Here is a 27768-nt window from a genome sequence, read left to right as displayed (position 1 = left end):
GAGGCCGGATGTTCAGCAGGTTCTTCAGCAGTTGGAAGAGATTAACCCTAAACTCATTGCTGAGACACCTGAGGAATCTGCAGAAAAAACCCATCACTGATCTGAATTCTGAAAGCTGGAATTTTTTTGAATTATATACATACTTGTGATATACTATACACTTGATTCTTTTCTAGTTTAGGTCCTCTGTTATAGATGTGGTTGTTGTATTTAGTATAGATGTGAAATTTGTTATTCTTCAAGCACGAGTTAATAAGGTCGAAAGACACAGCAATATGTAAGCAATATGGTTTGTTGTATACACACATAATCAATGAATTTGAGGTATTTCAGTTACATATTGTTATTTAGATTTTTGTTCTACATTGTATTTGCAGGATTTGTTCATAATCTTTCGTGGCACGCGTTTGGTTATAACAGGTCGCATACACAGGTACACGATACACATGTAAAACCATCAGTAATCAGAAACATCACTATGCTTTATATTTTGTTAATTCTTGTACATTTGAGTGTGTAGCTCATTCAGCATGAAGAAGAGAAGGTACATATAAACTTACCAGCTGAAATCAGCCATAATCACACAGCATTGCATCTAAAAACTGCGATAAAAAGTACACTGCACCATTCCCTACAGAAGTTGCAATGCCAGGAATAATCAAAGGTACATTTGCTATGATGTAACTATTAGATTTTCTCTTCAGAAAAAATATCTTAAACCAACACAATATAATGCATGCTTTTACTGCCTTTCTTCCCCCAGACCCCCACCCTCCCAATTACATAGAGCCTTTTGACCCTATTTTATACCAACAAAAATTATATTACTAATTAATCCATAGTTTAATTTCATTATATGTTGCTAAGCACACTCATTATCACTTCCTCTGTCTCTTCGACGTTGTTCTTCATCCCCTGAATAATATAGTAATTAACACACACACACACAAAAAAATAAAATAAGCAAGCTATAATGACATTGAAATAGGCTTAAAATGACTTGAGAAACGTTGATGTTATGTTTCCCATACCTCTAAGCAAGTTTTGTGTTTTACATTTTTAAAAAACTAAAAACAGATTTTGGGTTTTGATGTGGGCTTGAATACATCTCCCACAAAGCCCAAAGAGGCAGCCTACGACTCATACTGGTCAGATGGGCTCAGACTTAGAAAGAAGGCCCAAAATCTTGGTACCCCACCAGAAAAAAGACAGAGCCCCATTTGGCAAAGCCCATTCTCTCTGAAGGCCGGTCCAAATAGAGAAGGTCCATCATCGCAGGCCGAAGGCCACGTGTCCTAAATCCCCAAGGGGCACGCATCCCACAGCTAAGGTTGAGGGTGCAGTCCCTGACAGGCTAAAGTCGTATCACCTAATCAAAAATAACCTAAGGTCCACTAGCTAGGTAGCATGGGAAGTCAGGATCGAATCCACAGGGAAACAGGCGTTCTTCCTACTATCAATTAATTAATCTAGACTATTGTGAACAAAAGTTGGTTGATGGTTTGTATGCTGAGACTACGAACGAATATTAAACAAGAATGAATCAATATATTAAGGAATCTAGGGTATAGGTTCGCCAACAAATAATAATCCAGGACATTGAAAATCACGATAATCAACAAAGTAATTAATTAGACTAGCATGCTCTCTCAAGTCGATACTAATCATAGACTTAGAATTAACGGGCTCTCGCTACGTATTAACTCTAATTCCACCTATTGACACAAGCCTAAACATCAAATTGCATCTCTCGAATCTTAATTTGATATTGCATAACTACCACAATTAAACCTGCGCAAATCTAATTGTATAGTGAAATAAACCAATCAATAGGAATCAATTACAATGCCAACAATCATAATCATTCAATCATCCCTTCATATTATTCATGGATCCCCAACCCTAGAAATTAAACTACTCAAGCATGTTGACAATAAACAAAGCAATAATCATAATTGAAAGCATTATTAAAGCAAGAGAATGGATTGAAATAAGAAATAATACCTATTGAAGAACAAAGGAAAGTGAAAGCTTGAATTTTTATTGGGAATTAAACTAAGTGTCTTTGCATAAACTAGAGAGAAAACTAGGCTAAGGGAAATAATACTAAGGTTCAATACTAGAAAAATAAAGTGTCCTCTAAAAACAATTAAAGCTTGTTTATATAGTTAACCAAAATAAAGCCTAAAAAACGGAAAACAAATGCGCGAAAAACTGCTGGAGGTTGGCGTTGCCCGATCGGGCGTTGCTTCGCCCGATCGGGCGATCCACTCGATAGTCGGCCCGATCGGGCCAAAATCCGCCCGATCGGGGGGTTTGTGAACTCTCCACATAGCCTCCAGGATGACCGCCCGATCCGGATCGGGCGAGATGCGCCTGATCGGGCGCGCGTTGATGAATCCAAATGGCCTAAATTCCGCCCGATGGTTGCATTTCGCCCTCAGCTTCCAGGGCGATTTGCAATCTTCAATGTAGCTCGCCCATATCACTGAGTCTAACTCTCGGGGCTCAACCACAAGCATCCAAGGCTCCCGAAAGTCGACGATGGAGGTCCCGAACTTCCTCGGGCTCATATAGTGGCCTAGATCAACATGAAACGGGTCTAAAAAGACCAATTTCTCATAATCAAACCTGAAACTCAAGGCACACTCAATAACACACATTAGTACTAGAAACGGCTCCTAAGAGCACGTTTGACACATAAAAGTACTAAGGGACGGGGGTAAAAATACAATATAAAACATGCATATCAGTCCCCAAGAAACCCAAGCACTATAAATAGCTCAGATCCCAAGGTAAAAGGGCATTGAATTCTTGCCCACCAACAAAAAACCTATCTTTGCTCTTCCTTTTCTCTACAAATTACTTATCTCTCTAGCTTATACTTACTTAAGCATCGGAGGGAATATTCCTACGGGAATATTCTTGTTTTGCAGGTTGCCAGAAGTTCGTGCCAGGTCATACTTGATACCTCCGAGGAGCGCGTGCCACGTCAGCACCGTAAAAGATCCCACAACATTTGGCGCCGTCTGTGGGGAGGTACAGTGTCATGGCTGAACTTCAAACTGGCTGCGGAAAAACCAAGGGTAAATCAGAACTTCCAGCCAGAAAAGGAGTGTTTAAGGACGGGTCCAACACTCATTGTGACGCGGCAGTTAGCCAGCCTGCTGCCGTCATTTCTATTCGACCCTTGTTGGATGGTCCTCACGAAGTCAATCTTAAGCACGATAATGGTAGGATGGTAGAGTCTCTGTCAGGAGATCCTGACTCACCTATGAAGAGACGCACCCTGGAGGAAGCGAGTCGGCATGTCAAGGAGGTTCGTCCAGGAAGAAGGACGAGACGAATTTTACAGAAGAAAAATGAGGACCGTTACTCTCTAGAGGCTCCTAGAAGACAGCATGGGAGCGTTTGTGGCTCCGAAGAAAAAAGGGGGCGAAGGAGGTCGTTCTCCAGAGGTCCCTTTAGGTTCAACACGGCTCTTGACGAGATCCTCCTTGCTGAAGGACCGAGTCTGGGAATAGAACCGTCCCCCCGACGATTGTCCACCTCCTGCCCACAAGTACCTTTCTGTGCTTTCCACAACGACGAAGGGCATGACACCCAAAGTTGTCGGATGTTGAGGAAGATATTAACTGATCGCGTGGCTGAAGGACACCTTCGCCAGTACGTCCATCTAGAGGACGCACATAAAGAAGTGAGCCCCACCTCTAAGTATTCAAACAAAAGAGTTATGGTAATATCAGGAGGAATAGCTGCAGGAGAACCATGTAAGGAGGGACGGCAAAAAGGTCCACCTCATCTTCGCCCAGCACAGAAGAACCTACCCCCTGTAGAAATTTCCGAAGACGACTATAGAAGGGCGGCCGCGCCATATGATGATGACCCTCTGGTTATAGAGGTTAAGGTGGCTAATCTTAAGGTAAAGAGAGTACTGGTGGATACGGGGAGCTCGTCCGACATAATCAGTCTGCAATGCCTGCGGAAATTAAGGCACAATCCAGAAGACATAGAAAAAGTTTACGGGCCCTTGGTAGGATTCGGAGGGAGCATCGTTCATCCAATTGGCTCCATTTTGCTTCCGGCCTCTGTTGGAATTCCCCCAGTAATCAAAGAAGTTGTCATCAGGTTTATAATAGTGGCAAACCTCACCAAATTCAACATCATACTTGGCCGTCCAACAATCAACGACCTAAAAGCCGTGATCGTCCCTCATTTGCTGTTGGTAAAATTTGTTGGAAGCAACGGACGTGTTGGATCTCTCTATGGAAATCAACAGTTGGTCAGGGATTGTTACTTATCGACATTGGAGCCAACGGCCTGGGGAGCTTCTCCGAAGGGAAAGGAGCAAGCTAAACCTCCGGCAAGCCGCCGTAAAACCCGGGAAATACCGACAGAGCACAATGCAGAAAGACGACCTGAGCCAGTGGGAGCACTCTATGATATAATTCTGGACTTAGCAGACCCGTCTCGAACAGTCCCCATTGGGGTCCACCCTGACGACCCCATGTCAGCAGCATTAGTACAACTACTCCAAGAATACAAGGAGATATTTGCCTTCACGGTAGAGGAGATGCCCGGTATAGACCCGGCGGTGGCCGTGCATAAGTTGAATGTGGACAGCGCTGTGAAGCCAGTACGACAAAAGAAGAGGAATCATGGAGAAGCAAGAAATTTGGCCGCCGCTGCCGAGGTTAAGAAACTAATGGATGTAGGCTTCATACGCCCGTGCCAGTACCCAGACTGGGTAGCTAACGTAGTCCTGGTACCCAAGCCCAATGTGACGTGGAGAATGTGTGTTGATTACACCGATCTCAATAAAGCTTGCCCTAAAAACAGCTTCCCACTGCAAAAGATAGACCGACTCGTCGACTCAACCGCCGGACATGCCATGATGAGCTTCATGGACGCCTACTCCGGATTTCACCAGATTCCATTATGGCCCGAAGATCAGGAGAAGACGTCTTTCGTCACGGAACAAGGATTGTACTGCTACAAAGTAATGCCGTTCGGTTTAAAAAATGCCCCCGCTACCTTTCAACGGTTGGTAAACACAGTTTTCGTAAAGCAGCTGGGGAGGAATATAGAAGCCTATATTGACGACATGATTGTAAAAAGCAAGCAGAAGATGGATCACCTCGACGATTTGAGAGAAACCTTTGAAACCCTCAGGACATACCAGATGAGACTCAATCCCAAGAAGTGCATATTTGGGGTATCTTCTGGCAAGTTCCTTGGGTTCTTGATTGACGAAAGGGGCACTGAAGCAAATCCGGACAAAGTGCAAGCGGTCATTAATATGACGTCGCCAAGGACGGTCAAAGACGTGCAACGCCTCACTGGGTGTCTTGCCGCCTTGGGACGATTCTTATCTAGAGCTGGAGACAAGTGTCACTACTTTTTCAGTACCATCAAAAAGGGCACCCAGTTTGAGTGGACGTCGCAAGCTGAGGTTGCCTTCCTTCCCCTAAAAGAACATCTGCATACTTTGCCACGACTGGTCAACCCTCTCTTAGGGGAAGTTTTGTATCTGTACCTTGCCATCTCAGAATACGCACTAAGCGCCGTCTTGCTTACAGAGAGGGATGGAACGCAACTACCTGTCTACTTTGTCAGTCACATGCTGCAGAATGCTGAACTCAAATATCCAATAGTCGAAAAGTTTGGCTTTGCTCTGTTCTTGGCTAGTAAGAAGCTTCGTCCATATTTCCTGACTCATCGATTGGTAGTGTACACGGATCAACCGCTTAAGCGGCCTTTCACCAACCTTGAAGCGTCCGGAAGAATGCTCAACTGGGCAATTGAGCTTAACGCGTTTGATATCTCGTATGAACCAAGGAAGGCAATAAAGGGACAGGCATTTGCTGACTTCATCGCGGAACTGACCAAGCCACCCTATTTGAAGAATGAGAAAACCGAGTGGATAGTACATGTGGAAGGCTCTGCCACTCAGAACGGGTCAGGAGCCGGCATTATCTGTGAATCACCAAAAGGAGATATCTATGAATATGCAATGCGGTTTAACTTTCAGGCGTCAAACAACGAGGCTGAATACGAAGCCCTGATATGTGGAATTCGGATGAGCAGAGCCGCGGGGGCAACAAACGTCCTGGTTTTGTCTGACTCGCAGTTAATCGTTAGTCAGGTCAAAGGAGAGTATGAGGCCAAGGATGAGGCCATGATAAGATATTTGGAAAAATTCCGCCAAGAAGCTCAACAGCTATCTAACTTTGAAGTAAAACACATACCCCGGTCTGAAAAAAACAAGGTAGACGCTTTATCTAAACTGGCCAGCTCAGCATCCTGCGACACGCCACGTCATGTATTCTGGGAGGTAAAACAGTCCAAAAGCATTGACGCCTCGAGAACAGACATCTTGGACCGAACAGCCACTTGGATGGATGATATTGTCAACTTCAAAATGAATGGAGTACTCCCTGATGACCCCAAACAGGCAGAAAGATTACAAAAGAAATGCACCTGGTTTGAGATATGGAATGGAACACTATACAAAAAAGCCTTCTCACGGCCTCTTCTCCGCTGCGTAACCCCCGAGAAGGGGCAAGAGGTACTGGAAGATCTTCATCAGGGTTTATGCAGCTCTCACATAGGAGGGAGGGCCCTGGCCGAAAAAACTTTAAGAACCGGATACTATTGGCCCACTCTCAAAGAAGACGCCCTCAATATGGTCAAGCGTTGTGATAAATGCCAACGATTTGCTCACCTAATCCGACGACCAGCACAGAAACTGATGCCAATCACCAGCCCTATACCTTTTGCCAAATGGGGGATGGACTTATTAAGCCCCTATACGACGGCACCAGGAGGACTGCGATACGTAATAGTAGCCGTCGACTACTTCACTAAATGGGTAGAAGCTGAAGCTTTAAAGAACACTAAAGCACAGGATGTGAGAGCATTCATCTGGAAAAACATAATCACAAGATTTGGCGTGCCTCAGTCTATCGTCTTCGACAATGGGCCACAATTCAAGACGCCCAAATTAGAAGATTGGTTGGCCGACCATGGTATCACAACATGTTTTGCATCAGTAGGACGCCCCCAAGCTAACGGACAAGTAGAGGCATTCAACAAGATCATCTCTGAAGGGATGAAGAAGAAGCTTGATGAGGCAAAGGGTTTATGGGCCGACGAGTTACCCAATGTTTTATGGTCTATACGGACCACGGCAAAAAATTCCACAGGAGAAACACCATTCTTGTTAGCTTATGGGGCTGAAGCCGTCCTACCCATTGAAATGTGCGAACCCACCCTGCGCGTCATGTTGTTTAATGAAGATGCCAATTGGGAAATGATGAAGGCGGCCTTGGATTTCTTACTAGAAACCAGAGGGAATGCGGCTCTACGACAGCAGCTATACAAACTCCGAATGACGAGGGAGTACAACAAAAGGGTTTCTAGAAGAATACTTAAAGTTGGAGATTTTGTACTTAGGAAAATGGAAGCCGTCGGACGCGCCAATGAACAAGGGAAACTCACCCCTACTTGGGAAGGTCCGTATGAGATTTACGAGGAGGTTCGAGACGGAACATACCGGATCCAAGACATGCAGGGACGTCCGATTTTGCGTACATGGAATGCGGATAACCTCAAGAAGTACTTTTTCTAGATTGACACTTATCTAGATTATATGCATTGTAAAGACGTCTAGAGCCTAGACGCACCATGTAGCATGTTTTGAACATTAAATGAAAAATCCACTGCAAGCCGGTCTTGCTGGAAAATCCTTATGAAAAGAATGTTATCAAATCTCTCGGAGAAACGCAAACTAATGCTCTCCTAAAAGACTAGTCGTTTAAAGGCCTAAGAAGTGGCCCAGATTGGCACCCTCACTAGGCTGATCACCTAGAACACAGGGGTTACACATTCCTAACACAGCTATATAAAGTAGCAAAAGACCTTGGCAAAAAGACCAGGGCAGACATCTGACGTCTCAAGTTGGGGGCGTCGGACGTAATCATAAAAAAATGAATGATGGTGACAAAAGCTAAAAAGCAATAAGACGTTCAAAAGGCACCATGTCATTCCCAAAAAGTTAGTCATAATTACAAAAATTATGCATAAAGCCACCAAATATGGTGTCAAAAGAACATGTGCAAAAAAAAAAAAACATTAATAAATACAAACACGCGTAGGAACTCATTCCTCATCCTCGCTGGGCACGAACTCCGGAGGAGTGCGTCCCTCCTTGTGAGCCTTCTCCACCTCAATCTGATAAGTGAGAAACTTCTCAAACCAACTGAAGGGACGTTCACTTGCAAATTCAGCATTCCATGCAAGCTCCATACCCCTTCGGATCGATTTCTCACCTAGCATGGCCGACTGGTCAAGAACGCTCTGTGACGAAGCGACTTCCTTGCTAGCCGCCTCCAGCTGGACCTCTAACTCCTTAAACTGAGTCTCAAGACGAGAAAAATCAGCCTCTTTCTCCTTGATCTTCTTGGAAAGATCCTCCATTTCAGAAAAGTTCTGATCAATATGTAGGAGACGAGCTGTGTTCTCGGCATTTTGGGAGGCCAGGGCGGTAGTCACAGCGTCAATCTGCTCCCGCCTGTCGAAGCGATACTTCTCTAGCGCAGCAAAATGCTGGTCACCACACTGACTGGCCAGAAGACGGTGACGAGCCTCTTCATGCACCAAAGCAGTGCGCCACTTTTTCAGTGAGTCCAGCAGAATGAACATCTGCACAAAAATAGTAAGTCAAACAAAAAGAAACGAGTATGTAAAAATAAAGGTATAACGAAACTTACGTCCAGCGCTGAGGACTGCATGGCGGCAAGCATATTCTCGGCCGCCTCAGGAAGAGTTTCAGCATATTGGGGAGGAATGGCATTGCGCATCAACGTCATTATCTTCCTACGGTCATGAGAATTGAATCCGCCTGAAGAAGGGATCTGATCCAATTCAGCATCTATGTCTTTCTGAGGATCGGGAATTTCTATGGGAAAAACAACGGCCTTAGAATCCCTGGGGGGAACTAGAGAACTGCTAGACGAGGAACGGCAGGTGGTTACGATGTTGGAGTAAAACTTACCCCCATAATTCCTAGCTCTCTCCGCCGTCTTCAGAGGAATGTTGCGGCGGACGACTTCAGGAATCCCCGCAAGAGGATCAGCCGTCCCTCCAGTTTTCTCCAAGCTAGGAGAAGCGGATGCAGCCTTGGGGACGGCAAACCCCTTAGAAGCCTTCGACGTCACTGACTTGAAGACGGGTTTTCCTGTGCCGCCAGCCCTGCGTTTAGAAGTAGGAGCCGCGTCCGTGGCCGCCTTCCTCGTCTTCTGAAGAAATGAAAACATAAGTTGTAAACAACAAAGGGAATCACATAGGAAGATTTGATCAATACCTTCTCCTCAGCAGGAGGGGGAGCCATTCGCTCAGAAATGGCTTGCTCGACCGCCTGCTGACGCTTCCAAGCTTTGTAGGTGCTGGCGTCGAGTACCTTCGCCAACCAAGACGACATATCCACTTGGCCTTTGGAGGCATCGTCCAGCTTACCCATGGCCTCGTCTGAAAAAAAAATAAAGACATTAGTGCGATTTTGATTAAACAGTGAAGAGTTGGAAGTATAGATACATTACCTCTCGGCATATACGGACACAAGCCTACAGCCGAGAGAAAAACTGGATTGCTCAATTGATCTAGATGAGGCAACCACCCCTCGGGTATGTAGGGCGTCTTGTCCTTGATGACGAGCGGCTTGACCTTGAACAACGACGAGATCCGTTCCCAGAGCTCGGCGGAGACTGGAGGTAAAGAAGAGCCTTTTCCAACCAAGTTGGGCTTGACGTTCCAGCGTCTCATCCTCTCGCACATCTCCAGATTGGTGGTCTTGATGACCACCCACTTCTTCCTCCAGTGATGCCACTTAGACGCCTTCCCCATCACCGTCCGGTAGGCCCCCTTGTATGTAAGAATCAGCCAGCCCGCGGCGGCTCTCGAAACTTGGGACATGGAGGCGATTCTTAGGAACGCCGGAAGGGAAGGGGTGATGCCTGCAAGCTCGCAGCGAGCAATATAGCCAAACACACCCGCCCAGGAGTTCGGGGATATTTGGCTCAGGCCAATATTAAAGTCGTCTAGCAACTCCACCACAAAGGGGTGAGGGGGGGAATCTCATACCCAGCTTCAGAAATGAGCCGTAAACGGCGAACTCTCCTTCCACCAGTCCAAAGCTGGTGCAGTCCATGCCAGCCGGCATACGAAACTTGTACTCCGAACCTAGATTCAGAGACCTCCCATAGGCCTTCCCCTCGAGGGTGAGAAAGTCCAGCCACGTCTGAAGTGGGAAGATGGCGCTGGGATGAAGGTGACCTTCCTCCCCACCTGACGTACTAGCCGGCGCGGCTTCGGTGCTTTCAGGGACGTCCTCTATAGGAGAAGAGGATTCTCCTTCGAACTGCTCCTCGTCTTCTATTCGCGCCATTAAATCCTGCAACAAGCCGAGACTTGTCTCAAAATAGGGACAAACTTGAAAGAAGACGTCAAAGGGACGAGATGACGCCCTCAGTTTGACGAGACCCATGCATGACTAAGAAGAGAATTCGGAAGAATCAAAATCAACAAACACATTTTTTCAAAGAAAGCATTTACCTGATAAATCAAAGAGAGTTTGAGGAAGAACTTGGATGAAGAACTGCAAGAACACGACTTTGAAGATCGTGGCGGTGCTACGGGGGATTTTGGTGGGTGTAAGACGCCAAAAATCGCCTTCTCCTATTGCTCTCAAATGATCACTGGAAATGAGGGGGAAAATCACTCAAATTGGCCACTTATTTATAGAGGGGTAAGAAATGATTACCCCTGCCACGCGTCATCACCTCGTTGGACACTCCAAGAGCAGTGAAAACTAACGTCTGTTTTCACTCCTCATGAGGGGCAAATGATGTGGGCTTGAATACATCTCCCACAAAGCCCAAAGAGGCAGCCTACGGCTCATACTGGTCAGATGGGCTCAGACCTAGAAAGAAGGGCCAAAATCTTGGTACCCCACCAGAATAAAGACAGAGCCCCATTTGGCAAAGCCCATTCTCTCTGAAGGCCGGTCCAAATAGAGAAGGTCCATCATCGCAGGCCGAAGGCCACGTGTCCTAAATTACCAAGGGGAACACATCCCACAGCTAGGGTTGAGGGTGAAGTCCCCAAGAAACCCTAGCACTATAAATAGCTCAGATCCCAAGGTAAAAGGGCATTGAATTCTTGCCCACCAACAAAAAACCTATCTTTGCTCTGCATTCTCTCTACAAATTACTTATCTCTCTAGCTTATACTTACTTAAGCATCGGAGGGAATATTCCTACGGGAATATTCTTGTTTTGCAGGTTGCCAGAAGTTCGTGCCAGGTCATACTTGATACCTCCGAGGAGCGCGTGCCACGTCAGCACCGTAAAAGATCCCACAACAGGTTTGATTTTATATTTTTTCAAAACTAAAATAAAACAGACTTTTTTTTCTTCCAATATCGTTTCGTTTACCTCAAGTACTCCAATTTCTCTAACCCCAAAATTATACTCTTAACCCCAAATTATTTTCATGATTGATGATTTCATCATCATCAACTGTTGAATATATATCTGTGTCAAAAAAAAACTGTTGAATACGAATTACTCCGTATATAGCTTCATCATCATCAACATAGCTTCATCCCATCATGTATTCAATCAAGAAAAAAAATATCAATGGGGATATAACATCTGCAAATATTCCCAAGTATAGTTTTTTCTCGTCGTCGATGGTTATCTTTTAATTAACCGCCGATTATGCCACAAAAATTTTAGAATTCAACAGTGTTATTTTTAGAGGATCTGGGCGCGCTGAAACTTATGTGTAGACGTACGTCCTTCGATCAGATGAGGAAGCTCCACTGAAGGAGCTCACAATTTCTTCAATGAACTTTCAAAAAACGAGCAAAAAAATCAAAATAAAAGCCTCGAAATTTTTGAACACAAATCAAGTTGTAAATACAATATGAATCATGGTAAAAGCAACAATAACGATTGCACAATCAATCGCCACAGGAAACACTCAATCGAAATTTTCAGAAGTTCGATTGAAAATTCAAGAATGTTTTTGGGGAAAAATGAATACAGATTAACGTATAATAAAGATTCTTTTTCTTTTTTATTTTAAATGCTTAGATTCCATCATTAATTCTGATTCCATTTTTTCAAAATGTGACATTTATTGTCTCTTTGAATATAGTGCAAATCAACTTTCATTTTTTATTAAAAAAAATAAACACAAGTAAAACCTCAAACCACTAATAATTACATCAACCAATAAGATTATTTTATTTATCAAAATTAACCAATAATGGAAAATCACATAGATTGCTTACTTAACATACTTGGAAAATTGTAAAAAAAATTAATGAGTTGAAAAATTTGGACCAATTAAAATTAAAAGGTGGCACAAAAAATGACAGTATAATAAGTATAAAAAGAAAGATTATCCCACGTAACAAACATTGTGAAACACCCTAAAAGAAATAAGTAAAAACAAAAAGAAACAGAGGAAGTAGAAGAATATATATTCGCAAGAAATACAACTAATCAAATAAAAACGCGAAAAACAGAGCCTTTAATGTTCTTTTGTTCAAATAAATTGTTCTTTTATTCAAGGATTTTTTGGATAAAACCACCTTTTAAAGTTGCAGTTTTTGAAATGACCATCTTATATGTTTTTTTTTTAAAATAACCACCTTAAACTTTCTTTTTTTTATGAATTCACCACCAAATGTTGACGGACGTCCAAAGTTCCGTTAGTGAGGCCCACATCCAACGACCATATTCTTTTTCCCTCCTCTTTTCCTTCCTTCTTCCTCCATATGAACTGATCCTCCATTAAAACACTTCTCTCGGAAAAAAAAATTGTCAAATTTTCTCAAATTTACAATTATCTCTCCCAATTTTTCAAGTATAATTCACCAGCAATCAATTTTCGGCACTGTTTCCCAAATATCAGCATGGTTCACGTAGTTAAACAGGTAAATTGAAATTAGGGTTCTTAAATGGTTGAATTTGGGGGGTTTTTCAATTTGGGGATTTAAACTCAATTGATTGGTGTAAACGACGTCGTTCGAAGCTTAACCATTTTAGTAAATGGTGTCAAGTTTTATTTTGAGATGCTGAAATTTGGGATTCCCAATTCTTATACTTTTCCTTCGTTGTTGGGTTGCTGTGCTAAAGTGGTTTGTTCTAGAACAGGTGAAGTGTGCCACGTTCAACTCATTAAGAATGGGTTTGATGGTGTGATGCAAATACATAATTCTTTGATTCATATGTATGCTTGTTGTGGGGTGATTAAGCTTGCCCTTAAGGTGTTTGATGTTATGCTTGAGAGAGATTTGGTGTCTTGGAATTCAATCTCTGATGTTGAGCAGTAATGAAAAATGGCTGAGAAGGTGAAAAGAGCAGTAATGAAGGAGAAGAGAGAGAATATCAAGTGAAAATGGAGGGCAAATGAGGGGAAAATGATTTTGGTCGTTGGTAGTGGGGGCCAATAACGAAAGTTTGAACGAACGTTAGATTTAGGTGGTGATTTATTTAACTTTTAAAGTTTAAGGTGGTTATTTAAAAAACAAAAAAAAAACATATAAAATGATTATTTCAAAAACTACAACTTTAAAAGGTGGTTTTATAAAAAAAAAACACAAATTCTTATTTACAAAGGTTGTACAATAAATATTGTACACTAGAATAAAAGTAACTCAAAATGCTTAAAAGTCAAGCTTATATATGTAAAAGTTATCTATTTTTTTAGTGAATTTTTTTTCATTTTAATAAAACTTATTTCTTCAAAATCACTAATAATGTATAAAATAATCATATAACCCTTTAAAATGTTTATCTATCAACTTTTTTTTACTAATATAAAAGTTAATCAAAATTAGGTTAAAGTTACAAGAAAATGAGTAAAAGTTATATTGGTGTACAATAAATTTATTGTAAATCTTGTGCGCGCAAGACCTTTTGAAAAAAAAATCATTTATTCGAATAAATTGTTGTTTTATTCAAATAAATTGTTCTTTTTTTTTTCTCGAGATTTTATAAAACATCCGGGGCACCTAGATCTTTGTACATAGGCAGGCCATCACCATCGAATTTGCGACTCCCAACTTTTAGCCGATACAAAGAAAATGGATGGCGTTGTAAATACTTCCATCTCCGTAGAGCTCCAAAACCCTAACAATGGAGGAGGAGAAGATAAACCCAAAATAGTGGTGATAATGGGGCCAACTGGGTCCGGAAAATCAAAATTAGCAATCGATTTAGCAGCTCATTTCCCAATTGAGATAATCAACGCTGATTCAATGCAAGTCTACCATAGCTTGGATGTTATCACTAACAAAGTCACTCTCCCTGAGCAAAAAGGCATTTTCCCTCTCTAACCCTCTCTATTCTCCGGCTTTAATTTTTATCTCCTGTTTTACTGAGATGGAGTTTTTGTGTTGCAGGAGTGCCGCACCATCTTCTGGGAACAATCAGCCCTAATGTGGAATTCACTTCTAAAGATTTCCGAGATGCTGCTATACCTGTAAGAATTTATCCTACTGTTCTTGTTTTATATGGTTGTTGAATGTTTTTGTATTTTTAGCGGATTGATTGGGTTTGGTTTAAATTTTTGTTCTACGAACTCTTAATTAAGTTAAGCTATGTGATTGGGATTATATGTGCATTAGTTTGCGTTTAGCTCTTAATTGCATTCTATAGGGAATTGGGTTCTCTTTGCTAGATTATTGGATTTATTTTGTGGAGGGAGGGAGTGAGGGGGCAGTTCAGGAAGCAAATTATTCCCCCAGACCGTAATGAATAGTCACATTGATAGTGTGGTTTGAACTATTAATGTGACAACTAAATCCGAACATCATTGAATTAATGGAAAGAACAAGTTGACCTGTAAAAGACTAGCAGTAGATAGATTTTGCCGACAAGAGCCATCTTATAGGTGAATATAGATCTATTTTTCCTTCTTGGTTTACTCGTGTAAACAACTAAACTGGATTACAGGTAACCTGTAGTTTAAAGTTTGCTCTTCTTCTAGTTTCCGACATTGAATTATCTCTTAATCCAAGATTGTAAGTAAGTCTGGAAGTGTTTATTTGATCAAATTAGTGTTTGAAAATTGAGGTGATGTTCTTAGTTGCCTGTAATCCAGTTTAGTTGTTTACACAAGTGAACCAATTGGTATTAAGATTCATTGCCATCTTGTGCTGTTTGTCTTAGAAAATAGAAGCTAGCAGATATACATTGAATCACTCTTTGTCGAACCTTTTTTTCTTTCTTTGTGTGTGTGCATGTTTTTGTTGGGGGAGGGAGATATAAGTATATAACATCCAATCCACTCTTAAGCCGTGAACAGTTACCATATACTTCCTATAGGATTGACCATTGGCCCCACAAACCAACAAAAGTCCTTTGAGTGCACTTAACCAATCATTCTTTTAGTAATCCAGCAATGATCTGGTGTACGAGATTTGCAGGCCCAAGGGTCCGTATGAGGTGGTTATCGGGTTATGTATAACTCCGCACTTCGGGCTGGTGAAGTCATAATATCAAATATAACAGTTCAACAACTTCAACTCAGTAACTCTGCAACACAATCAGTGTGGTTAGAAAGGCCCCTAGTCGGGTTATAGAAGATTCGAAAGGACTAGTGAAATTCTATAGGAGAGGGTCTTGTTGTTTTGGTAGGAGGGCTGGATTTCTTATAAACCAAACCATACTCTTAGCACCCACCGAATCGGACTTTAGGTATTACAGGTGTTGGTGAAGCGGGAGGTTAATTTCACAATTGTTTTCTTCTTCCCACTCATCTAGTTGCTTATAATTGCAACTGTGTCGCGTTATTAGTTATTACTGTTATAGACATTTTTGGAAACAGAAGGTTTAAATTTGCTATTTGTAATTGGAAGATATGTATTATGTTGCTGTTTTTGTTTAAATGTTTGGCTACGTCGCTTAGGAAAGGATTTAGGTGTCATGTCCGTTAAGGTGTCAGAGGATCCGACACTCCGATCTGAAATTTTGTAGACTCCGCGACACGGTCAAAGAAGTGTCTTGACTAGTTCTTTAGACACGGCTATCATAAAAAGTTAATTTTAAAATAAAAAATATAGAACTAAAATCAATGAGGGCGATAAGAACAAGCTACGGAGTACGGAGTATATCACATGGGTTATAAAAAGAAAAAAGAAAAAGAAGAGGCAGTAAGCTACGCAAGAGGGCAAGTAACCTAACTTTTCAGTATTTCATTTTACCTTTATCTCTTCTCTACCTTTACCGTTTCGCTCTCCCTGTCTTCAGCCTTCTCATCCTCCACGGTTCCATTAAGCTTTTTGATCCGGATAACATCGGGTAAGACTAAGTTATTAAGTGATGAGGCTTCATCTTCATCTTGGATACCAAAAATTGAACTTTTTGATTTTGTACTTCTCTTCTCCTGTGAACTCGACACTTGATTTCGGACCCTATTCCGACACCCGAGTTGACACTTCCTGACACCGATAGAGTGTCGCGTCGAGTGTCCTGTCGAGTGTCATGTTGTGTTGACACCCGACACCGGCCAACCAAGATGTCGAAGTAAATATAGATGTTTGGTGTAACCATTTGGACTCACTATCATTGGAATTTGGAAGTATCCTTTTTTATTTGATTTCATATAAATGCTTGCAGGTTATTCATTTCCTTGTAACATGCCTTTTGTAGTTCCGCATTTTATCTTTTAGTGCAGAAGAGAATTTATGTTGCTCTTTGTGGTAGGAACATAACTTTTTTTTGGATTTCCAGCTCATCAAGGATATAATGTTTCGAAATCATTTGCCCGTTATAGTTGGCGGTACTAATTTCTACATTCAGGTATGATCTTAGTTTAATTTTATTTTCATTTTTGCCTTGTACGCTTTCTAGCTATGTTGTCGTATTTCCTTCATAAAATATTATTTGGGAAATTTCTACATTTTGTTGAGCTATTCATATTCTCAAGCATGGCGTATGTGCCACATATTCTTCCTTTTCCTAGGTTCTTAATTTTCTACAGAGTAATGACCTAGTTGACTGGCTATATACTACGGAGTAGTTTGTGTTCTAAGATATAATACTTATGTCTTGCTGTTCCATTTTACCTGTTGTAAACAGTAACTGTTGAACTTATGATGGTTCTTCTCCTGTGATACATGCAGGCTCTTGTCAGCCCTTTCCTGCTTGATGATTCGGTGGAAGTGATGTATGATTTTTGTTTAAGAGAGAATTCAGGTAAAAATAAAGGTTATCATTTGATGAAGAATGTAATTGCTCTACTAATCTACTTCTATTGTTTACTTTCGAAACTAAGTATCAAAATGCACATTTCATAACCTTTTGAATGTTCTTGTCAGGTTATGAACATGATCTAAGTCCGTCTATTGTAAATGTTGACAATCTACAAGAGCGTGAAACTTTAGAGGAAGACAGTTGTGATTATAACTATGACCGTCTTAGAAACCTGGATCCTGTGGCGGCGAACAGAATACATCCAAATGACCATAGAAAAGTAAGCTTGCTGTAACTCATGTTCATGCTACAGTATTTCTGTAGTTACCCCTTGTAAAACAAATCCCCGTATTAACTTGTTGCTGCTTTGATTTATCAATTTTAAGAATGTGGCATTTCTTTTCTGAAATACCTCTGTCTATTCATTACTGCTCCGTGACCATCATATGACTATTCATATCAATTATAAGAATGTGGCATTTCTCTTCTGAAATACCTGTCTATTCGTTACTGTTATGTGACTATCATATGAACAAAGTTCAGTGATTGTAAGCTTTTGAAATTTCCTAGAAGGTGACCAGTAAATTGAGTATAAGTCTGTTGGCTAATGGCTATAATGTATCTGGGTATGCCGTATTAAGAGTTGACTCTTTGAACTGTATTGCATATATATAGTAATAAAAATAAGTAAATAACTTTATTTACCCCCCTTTTTTTTCCAAAGTCATACCTTCTGCGCCAAATAGCATAGATTAATACCAGTACGTAAAAGGCGCGCCTGAGGTGCAAGGCGTTTGGAGCCAGCACTTTTTGTGGTTTGGGCGGGGCGATTTCAATGAGGCGCAACTAAGACGCACTCCCTGAGACCGCAAACCATTTTTCACAATTATTTTTTGTACTGTTTGTTAGGTGCACCTCACTTCAATGAGCGCACCAAGGTGCGCCTAAGGAGCAGGGAACTCCAAATCGCCTAGGTGCGCCTTGAGCCTTTTTATTCATTGATTAATACATATCAGGATCAAGGTACTATAAGTCTATAACTTTAGGCGGACTAACTAGTGTTGACACGTATGCATTTCTAATATTTAGCTTCTTTTCTGTTAATGGTGCCTTTTGTGTGTCTGATGCTTCTGCTAATTAAGTATCCGAACTTGTTGAATATTTTGCAGATTAAGCAATATCTAGAGTTGTTCACTCATTCTGGAATCCTCCCCAGCCACCTCTTTCAGGGAGAAAAGACAGAGGTTTGTATTCTCAAAAATATGGATACTCTGTTTTGAAATTGTTTGTGTTAAAGAGAAATTTTGACTTGGTAGACTTGCATATTGCCATATCCTGCCCGTGTCTGGATTTTCATGTGTACCTGCCCCCTCTTGCATGTTCAATGTCTTCAACCTTTTCTGGCAGCTTGTTATAGTTTAATAAGCAAAGAAGCCCTTTTCTGGAAAGCTTTTATAAAAAAGGTGTTGGTAACTGTGTTGAAAATTCTATTACTTGTACATGATATCATCTTTTCTTCCTGAGTTTTTAACTTTTTATGCTCACTGCTCAGTCAAGGAACTGGAAGAGAGAGTAAACCTAGACTAATTACTGTCAGCAAATTCAAATTTTGGATCTTGTGCTTAAAACTTATTTTACTTTTATGTCAGACAGAAATGGGGCCGTCTTGGTTGTAATTCGCGATACAACTGCTGTTTTGTTTGTGTTGATGCATCTCTCCCTGTACTAGACCAATTTGTGGAGCAGAGAGTTGATTTGATGATTGAGGCCGGTTTGCTTAATGAAGTCTATGACATTTACAACCTGAATGCAGATTATACACGGGGTATGCGGCAGGCTATTGGAGTGAGAGAATTTGAGGATTTTCTTTGTGCTAATAACTCTGAAGTTCAGAAAGACAAGAATAATTCTTCCCAGGAATCAGATTCAGTGAAGAATGCTGATACATCTCTTGGACAAAATTGGAAGGAACTTTTAAGTTCCTCTTCTGATACCCCAGATAGACTCCTGCTGGAAGAAGCCATTTCCAAACTTAAAGTGAACACCCGAAGACTTGTACGCAAACAAGTAATATTTCTGTCCCCTCCCTCCCTGCTTTTTATCTGTTTTTTTATATTTTTTATGATGGATGACTGGGTGAGGGGAACTTTGAAATCACCACCATGATATTAAGTGGCACTTCAGAAATTTCTGGTTCATTGTCATTTTGAAAGGGCGGCATGTCATGATGTTCTTTACATAAACTCTTTAAACTTCCGTGCTCGACGGTTTGTTATCCTTGTTTATCGGCCTGTTTTCTACTGACTCCCGATACTTTGTTTTCTTATTTTGAAATTTATATTTAACCCATTTGAGGTACTTTCAAGTTTCAACTATTTGCCTACCTGGTTAATGTCATGAAAGCCCTTTTTAGTCCCCGAAAAAATATCATATTGGATCACTGTCAACCCTTGGTCCCAAATAGAGTAAATCTTCAAATTTTGGCACATATTAAGGGCACATGTGACATAGTATATGACTAAATGCGCCTTTTCTTTCTTTCTCTTTTTCTTTAACGCATTTGCCTCTATCAAAAGCATCAATTTCTCCAAACAACCAATCATTACAAGAGTATATTTGAGAATACATTCTCCGTATATCATTTCTTTGTAAAGGAAAGTGATGTACTCCCTCCATTTCCACAATGATGTTCTAGTTCAGAATGTTGACACTATTCACATTTGAAGAGAATCTTCTAAATTTTTTCCATTTTATAGTGAAAAAAAATATATGCATGTGCGGTCTTGTTTGGTTCTTCTTAATGAGTATTTTAAGGATATCAATTTATTTATTTATTTTAATAATGTGTAAGTAGAGATAAAAATGAAGTAAAATGTGCATTGTCAAACGTGAAAATTAGAAACTAGATCATTATGGAATGGAGGAAGTAGTATATGGCTAAATGCGCCTTTTATTTCTTTCTCATGCTTTTAACGCATTTGCCTCTATTAAAAAAAAGCATCCATTTCTCCAAACAAATAATCAATAAAAGGGTATATTTGAGACTACATACTCCTTATTTTATTGCTTTGTAAAGGAAAGTGACCTTATTTGTAAGAAACCCAAAATAAGCTAAAAATTGCTGGTCAATATTTGTATTTTGCAGAAGAGAAGGATTAATCGATTGCAGACAGTATTTGGATGGAACATACATTTTGTAGATTCTACTCAATCTTTACATGGTAATCCTTTTGTAGTCCTCGACATTTCCAGATGGACAAAAATTTCATCTTGAGAATTCTTTTGATCTCTTGTGTCCGATACAATTTATTTTAATCTAATGAAACCCTTGTTTTTCAGGGCGTTCAGAGGATACATGGATAGCTCAAGTGGTTGAACCAGCTGCAAAAGTAATAAGCGCCTTCCTCAAATCTGATGGAATCTCAGTTTCAGATGATGCTGACCACGTAGTCCAAAAACTCAATGAGAGAGATATATGGACTCAGTACACATGCAAGGTGAAAATAAACCTATTATAAATAATACAATCATTTGCGCCATGAAGCTGCTACCTTTGAATCTTTGATGCGCATAAACTCTTAGGGAATTAGGATCACGTTTCTTGTTTTACAAACTTAGAAACGAAGATATATCTTCTTTAAGACTATAAGTGACCGGGTAGTTCTCATCCCGGACACCTTTCGAATACTCTTTTTATCTGTGTCTGTGCAACATAGGCCTGTTATTTTCAAAGATTTTGACGTGCGTCTCTGTTGCTCTATTTCTCTAGGCATGTGGCAAGGTTCTCCGCGGTGCACATGAGTGGGAACAACACAACCAAGGGCGTGGACATAGGAAACGGATGGCAAACCTAAAGAAGCGTCAAGGTTCTTTCTTTACCAACTCTAAACAGCTTTCGGGGCGTGACCACGTAAGTTGAGGTGCATCAGAAGTGTAACGACTCAAAATCTCATTTTACATACTAAATTAAACAAAAAAGGTAAGTGAGAGAGTATATACTATTGCATGACTATGTTACTTTTAAAGGCTCTTTTGCTCCTCATTACTCAAGACACCTTTTCGACTTTCGAGTCGGTCTTCTAGATGGAGGGAGTACTATAATTATAAATTATTTGTGTAGAAGCTGTTCGGTCTATGGTGTGTTCCATATGCATTAATCATGCTTAATCTTTAATAAGGCTGTTTTACATTGAGTTACTTGAAATTGCATTAATTTGGGGTAACTTATATGTTGCACAACGATATATACCTATATTATCGACGTTACCGCCTTATGTGCTCTCGTTAGGAAGTGGTTGGTTGAAGGGTAAAGGGAGTAGAATAATTTAGGAGGTGAAAAAGAAAATTCCCGAAATTTTGGACTATGAGTTAGACGATGAATGTATTATCATCATACTTTGTATTAGGGTAGTCTGTTTCTTAATCCTTTAGAGACCACTAGATATGTTAATGGGGGTGAATCTGGTAGATTCTCGTCTTGCCACCGTCCTAGTTGGACGGGGTTTGGGTGGATAGTGTGATGGGGATGGTGATACTGAAGGTCTGAAGCGGGTGTGGTGTGGTTTTGAGGTTGTGCCTGTCCCATATCCATTTGCCCAACCTCATTCAACACGGTTAACCAATTCAGCTACGTAGGTCATCGCTTGAGTCACTCTCAAACATTTTACAGCTGATGGGGCTCGACCCTATGACCTCCAAGTCACATGGTGAGTTCCCCACCAACTCCACCAACTTATGTTGGTTAATACCTAACTACTTGATCGATTCTTTTTAAACAACGGTAGTTACTAGTTAGGATGTCAAACACATGATTGTTGTCACAAATCACGATGTCAAATACTCCGTATAACATACATACATACATACATACGAGTAAATACCCACGGAGTAATTGGTCATTAGGTTGGTGTTAACATACTCGTATTTAGACGAGGTGGCCGGTGGGAAAGACGGATGGGTATGGGCACCGTGGTAGGGTGAGTTCGTAATAATGAACGACCCGCTATTATACCCAAAATACTGTATAGGAACGCGGGGGCTAAGAAAATGGAGAATTTTTGAATTGGAATAAGATTAGAGTGGAGCTTTGAATATTTGTTGCTAAATGAAAAGAATAAATGCAGCACATATTTTTTATTTAACAATGGGCGGTGATATTGAGTTGTAAACCTACCTAGTCAACCATCCCTGTCGATAATTAATTAATGGTTTCAGTTTCATTATTAGTACCATTTTTACAACAAAAATGCTTTACTTATTGTATCTAATTTGGTATGTCTATTCAGGAACTAACAGTTTGCCTGTACACAAAAACGTTTCAGTCGAGATTAAGCCATTATTAAGAATATTAACGTCTACTGATTTTCATCATCCTACTTGATTTTAAAATATTGTTTCGTGCATCACGAGTTCATACTTAAAGGGTGGCATGTACCACGTACATGATGTGTATATCACTATATTATTATGATGATGCTTTTGCTATGGATCAATATTTATCTGAAGCAAGTACTGGCCCTCTAAACTTCAATCGCCTTTTGCCAGCTACTCTCTTCTGCCCCTTATTGTTTGTCCATGTAGTAATTTGGAGTGCTACTTTAATAAGAATTGGGTTCAGCGGAATTGAAAAAATAAAAATGGTGAGACTAAATGTGTTTTATGTGAGAGTAAAGTTGTGATCTTCATAATCATTTACAATGTGGGATAATCTTTTAATGATGACGGATCCAAACAACAAATAGGACAAATAAAAGAGATGGGGAACGGTGTAACTCTCTCCATCAAGATGGGTTGCCCAATTTCGACTATATACTCCCACATTTCCCTCCTCAAAGATCTCACATGCTCATCTCTATTATATAAGTGAAAATCTGATGTTATTTTAGTAAAATCACTTTTGCGAATAGACGACAATACACCCCCACATCTTCACAAATTATTTTAATTGAAAAAGAAAACGTGATTTCATACAAAATCAAATCTTTATCCATAAGAACTAAAGTTTGAAAAAATACTATATAATCAATTGACAATGTTCATTTAATGGATTTTTTTTATTTAAGTATAGAAAGTCATTTTTTTTGTAATTCACGAAATCAACTTTTGGCATAGTTAGAGTTAAAATCTTTGTCAATATTTGTTCATATTTTGACATTAAAGAATATTTTTTTTAAGAAAATAGAGAGTCAAAAGTTTACCATTCAAGAAATCAAATTTTGTTATAGTTAGAGTTCAAATCTTTTTACATTACGTAGGCCCAATCACAAATTACGCTAATTGAAACAACAAGTAACAAGTGCCAAAAAGTAAAAATTAAAAAGGATTTTTTTACCAAATACTTATTTATAGCTAACTTAACCCACCAAAATCAGGGCTAGGAATTAAAAAAGGATTTTTTTTTACGAAATACTTAATTACAGCAAAGTAACCCACCGTAATTACACAATAATAATAAAAGAAATAAAAAGAGCCAAAAGTTCAATCAATTACCCATTAATTTTCTCCTCCATAATGTATGTTTGTTAATGTTAAATTGCTAATAACTTGAGAAAAGATGACAAAATCTCTTATTTCTCTCCATTTTAATTCATAACCCCTTAATTCTCTCCATTTTTATTCATACTCCTTAATTATCTCCATTTTAGTTCGTACTAAAAAAACACCCTATGCTGCAGTCCAAATGGTTGAACGACGCTCAATATTGCAGTCTAATTAATCTACAAACTCATCTATTATATATGAAAGTGTAACCCATAAATTAAGCAATTGTTAAATTTGACAACAAAAAAAAGTCAATAGTCCAATTAATCTACAAACTCATCAATTATGAAAGTTGATGTGGGCTTGAACAAATCTCCCACAAAGCCCAAAGAGGCAGCCTACGAACTCACACTGATCAGATGGGCCCAGGCCTGGAAAGAAGGCCCAAAGTCCTGCTACTCCACCAGAATAAAGACAGAGCCCCATTGGGCAAAGCCCATTATCTTTAAAAGCCGGTTCAAATATGGAGGACCATCATTGCAGGACAAAGGCCACGTGCCCTAAATCCCCAAGGGGCACGTGTCCCATAGTTAGGGTTGAGGGTGCAGTCCCCAAGGAACCCTAGCACTATAAATAGCTCAAATCCCAAGGTAAAAGGGCATTCAATTCTTGCCCAACCACAACAAACTTGTCTTTGCTCTGCCTTCTCTCTACAAATCACTTATCTCTCTAGCTTATACTTACTTAAGCATCGGAGGGAATATTCCTACGGGAATATTCTTGTTTTGCAGGTTGCCAGAAGTTCGTGCCAAGTCATACTTGATACCTCCGAGGAGCGCGTGCCACATCAGCACCGTAAAAGTTCACACAACATTTGGCGCCGTCTGTGGGAAGGTACAGTGTCATGGCTGAACTTCCAAATGACTGCGGAAAAACCAAGGGTAAATCAGAACTCCCAGCCAGAAAAGGAGTGTTTAAGCACGGGTCCAACACTCAATGTGACGCGGCAGCTAGCCAGCCTGCGGCCATCATTCCTGTTCGACCCTTGCTGGATGGTCCTCACGGGGTCAATCCTAAGCATGATAATGGTAGGATGGTAGAGTTTCGGTCAGAAGATTCTGACTCGCCTATGAGGAGGCGCAACCTGGAGGAAGCTAGTCGGCATGTCAAGGAGGTTCGTCCAGGAAGAAGGACGAGACGAATCTTGCAGAAGAAAAACGCGGACCGTTACTCTCTAGGGGCTCCTGTAAGACAGCATGAGAGCGTCGCCCGAAGGAAGAATGGCTGTAGCTCCGAAGAAAAAAGGGGGCAAAGGAGGACGTCCTCTAGAGGTCCCTTTAAGTTCAATACGGCCCTTGACGAGATCCTCCTTGCGGAAGGACCAAGTCTGGGAATAGAACCGTCTCCCCGACGATCGTCCACCTCCTGCCCACAAGTACCTTTCTGTGCTTTTCACAACGACGAAGGGCATGACACTCAAAGTTGCCGGATGTTGAGAAAGATATTAACTGATCGCGTGGCTGAAGTGAAGGAAATAATGCCCTTGGTCCAAGTATGCATTCTATGTTAAGTCTAATAAATGCGGTTCAGTATTAATTAACAAGTTAATAATTCAGTGAGATCAAGTGAGCTGAATGCCTAGCTAGAGGCCGCTTCAGTTCAAGTGGAATTAATGATATTAATCCACAGCTTACTCTTGACTGAACCCGTAGGGTCACACAAATAGTACGTAAACGGATCAAGTATTTAAATGGCATTAAATACTCCATCTATGGATATTCGGAATCGACGGATCTTGGTTTCAGTGGGAGCTGAGATCGTCACAGGCAAGAAATGAATGCTCCGGAAACGATGATATTGCCGGAAACGGAAATATGGATCGTATCGGAAATATAAATATTATCCAAGTCGTAGATGTTGCCGGAAACGGAAACATGGTACGTATCGGAAAATATTATCGGAAATGGAAATATTGCCAGAATCGGAAATATTGCCGGAAACGGAAATATTGTCAGAATCGGAAATATTATCGGAATCGGAAAATAATTCCGGAAACGGAAATATTAAATATTTGTTCGAAACGGAAATTAATTCCGGAATCGGAAATATTAAATATTGTTGGTATCGGAAATAAATTCCGGAATCGGGAATTTAATCGGAAGCGCGTCGTACGAATTAGCATCGGACGAGACTTGCTAGACGAAGGCCCAGCACGAAGCCAAGCCTACGCTCAGCAAGCCCAAGCGCCCAAAAACACGCTGCCAAGCCACGCCCTATCCAGCGCAAGGCCAGGCCCAGCAATGGCCTTGGCGCGCGCGCGGGGCTGCGACGAGTGGGCTGGCGCTGTGCGTGGGCCGCAAGGCCTGCGTGCGGTGCTAGCGTATCACTCGAAGTGTGTTACTCGAATCCTAAGGCTACCGGGATTTGTCATATGATTAAATCTAATCCTAAAAGATTTAGTTTATTTAATTAGAGTCCTAGTAGGATTATAATTAAATAAATTAGTATCCTAATAGGATTCCAAATCCTTTTCCATAACTCTATAAATAGGTGCCTAGGGTCACATATTTACATCGAGTGTATTCAAGTATTCAAAGTGATTTTTGAGAGCAAAATTCAGTCATACAATTGCCTATAAAGTGCCGAAAATTCTAAGTACCTAAAGGGCGATCCTAGTTGGTCAAGCTTAAGGCGGATCCGGACGTGCTGTGGACTATCTACGGAGGGACGACACTTGTAGTCCTAAAGACTTGTTCTTGTTCGGTTCGGGCGCAACTAGGGAAGGCACGCAACAAAGAGTATGCATCTAAACTATGCTAAATGATTATGTGTAAATAATATGCTTTCCTGGCCTTATGGTTTTTCCGCATGATTTATGAATTGTCATATGTATCATAGCCGTCGGTATCACGAGCCTCTTATTATTTTCATAATCTAAATTGCATGAACATGGTTAAATATTACAAATTTGCAAGAATTAAAAGGGGTGATTAATTTTCGTAATTGTTAATTAATTGCAAATTGCGTTTATTTAATTATACGTACGCAGTTTTTCGGCAGTTTCTTCGTTACTCATCCAAATTGAGTGATTTTTGTGTCAATTCCGCATGTAAAAGGCATTCTAAAATTTTGACAAAAAACAGTATTTTTCGGCCGAACCCAAAATTCTCAAATTCGAAGCCTAACTATGACTTTTCGAAGGTTTTAGTTTTTCGAATGCAAAATTTCGTAAATTTAAGATGTTAAATTAAATATTTGCGATTCTTGTTGATAAATCTTGAATTTTTGATTGACCTACTGTATATGTTTAACAAGTTTGAATGCCTAGCCTTGTTAATTATGCAATCTAATTTGTAATTATGATTAATTTGTTGAAAATTGGAATAATTTGGAATTAATTTGATTTTCATAATTAGTTATAATTTAATTAGATACCTATGATTAAAAACCACCATAAAAATTGTAAATTTATGTTAAATTTTAAATTTTTATGACCTAGACTTGAATCCATGTTAATCGGAAATCAATTGAATAATAAATTTTCGATTTTTCGCCCTAAAATTATGAAATTAATATTAATTATTAATTTGTCATTAATTTTGAATATAAATTTTAAATTTTTATGCGATTCGCTCATATAACTTGCACGCACAAAGCAATGGACGCTACGTGTTACCCTTAAGGGGTGTTGTATAGTGCGGGCATGTGACGACGAGCAAGGGAGCTCGTCGCCCATGCGGTACGAATGCAATGAGCAAGGCCATGGTGCACGAGCACAAGGCAGCAGCCCTGCCTTGTGTCGTGGGCTGTGTGCAATGGGCGAATGGGCGAGGGCGAGAGCAAGGCACGAGCAGTCGCGTGTGGGCAGCAAGCGAGCTGCGCCACAGCGCGCACTGCCTTGCGCAAACGTGCGGAGCCTCGCGCGCAGCGAGCGTAAGCTCGCGTGCCACGAGTGCTGCGCCAAGCATCGATCGCTCGCGCGCAGCGAGCACTCTTGTGCGTGCGACGAGCGCTGCGCCCA

At 40.5% G+C, this 27768-nt stretch overlaps 1 protein-coding gene across 2 annotated transcripts; it reads left to right on the top strand.

Annotated features, from left to right (window-relative positions):
* Nucleotides 1–14036: 14036 nt before the first annotated feature.
* On the top strand, nt 14037–21521 carry LOC110785872 (tRNA dimethylallyltransferase 2). 2 transcript variants are annotated; one of them, XM_021990389.2, is made up of 10 exons: nt 14037–14390; nt 14474–14553; nt 16806–16874; nt 17198–17270; nt 17393–17547; nt 18437–18511; nt 18921–19334; nt 20413–20488; nt 20607–20764; nt 21037–21521. In XM_021990389.2, exons 1-10 carry the CDS (start codon nt 14156–14158, stop codon nt 21184–21186), a joined length of 1485 nt encoding a protein of 494 aa, XP_021846081.2. In that variant the 5' UTR covers nt 14037–14155; the 3' UTR covers nt 21187–21521. The 2 variants fall into 2 exon arrangements, with proteins under 2 accessions (XP_021846081.2, XP_021846080.2); XM_021990388.2 differs by having other exon boundaries at nt 14084–14390; nt 16779–16874.
* The last annotated feature ends 6247 nt before the right edge of the window (nt 21522–27768 follow it).

This window comes from Spinacia oleracea, chromosome 6, assembly GCF_020520425.1.
Source record: "Spinacia oleracea cultivar Varoflay chromosome 6, BTI_SOV_V1, whole genome shotgun sequence".
NCBI lineage: Eukaryota > Viridiplantae > Streptophyta > Magnoliopsida > Caryophyllales > Amaranthaceae > Spinacia > Spinacia oleracea.
Note: the sequence above shows the minus strand (reverse complement) of the source record. Positions and strands in the feature narration are given on the sequence as shown.

Excerpts from the sequence above, each read along its gene's own strand:
- LOC110785872 (XM_021990388.2), top strand. The coding sequence starts at position 14,156 with ATGGATGGCGTTGTAAATACTTCCATCTCCGTAGAGCTCCAAAACCCT. Across the intron at positions 14,391-14,473 it reads CACTCTCCCTGAGCAAAAAG|GAGTGCCGCACCATCTTCTG; the intron begins GCATTTTCCCTC and ends TTTGTGTTGCAG. Across the intron at positions 16,875-17,197 it reads GTACTAATTTCTACATTCAG|GCTCTTGTCAGCCCTTTCCT; the intron begins GTATGATCTTAG and ends TGATACATGCAG.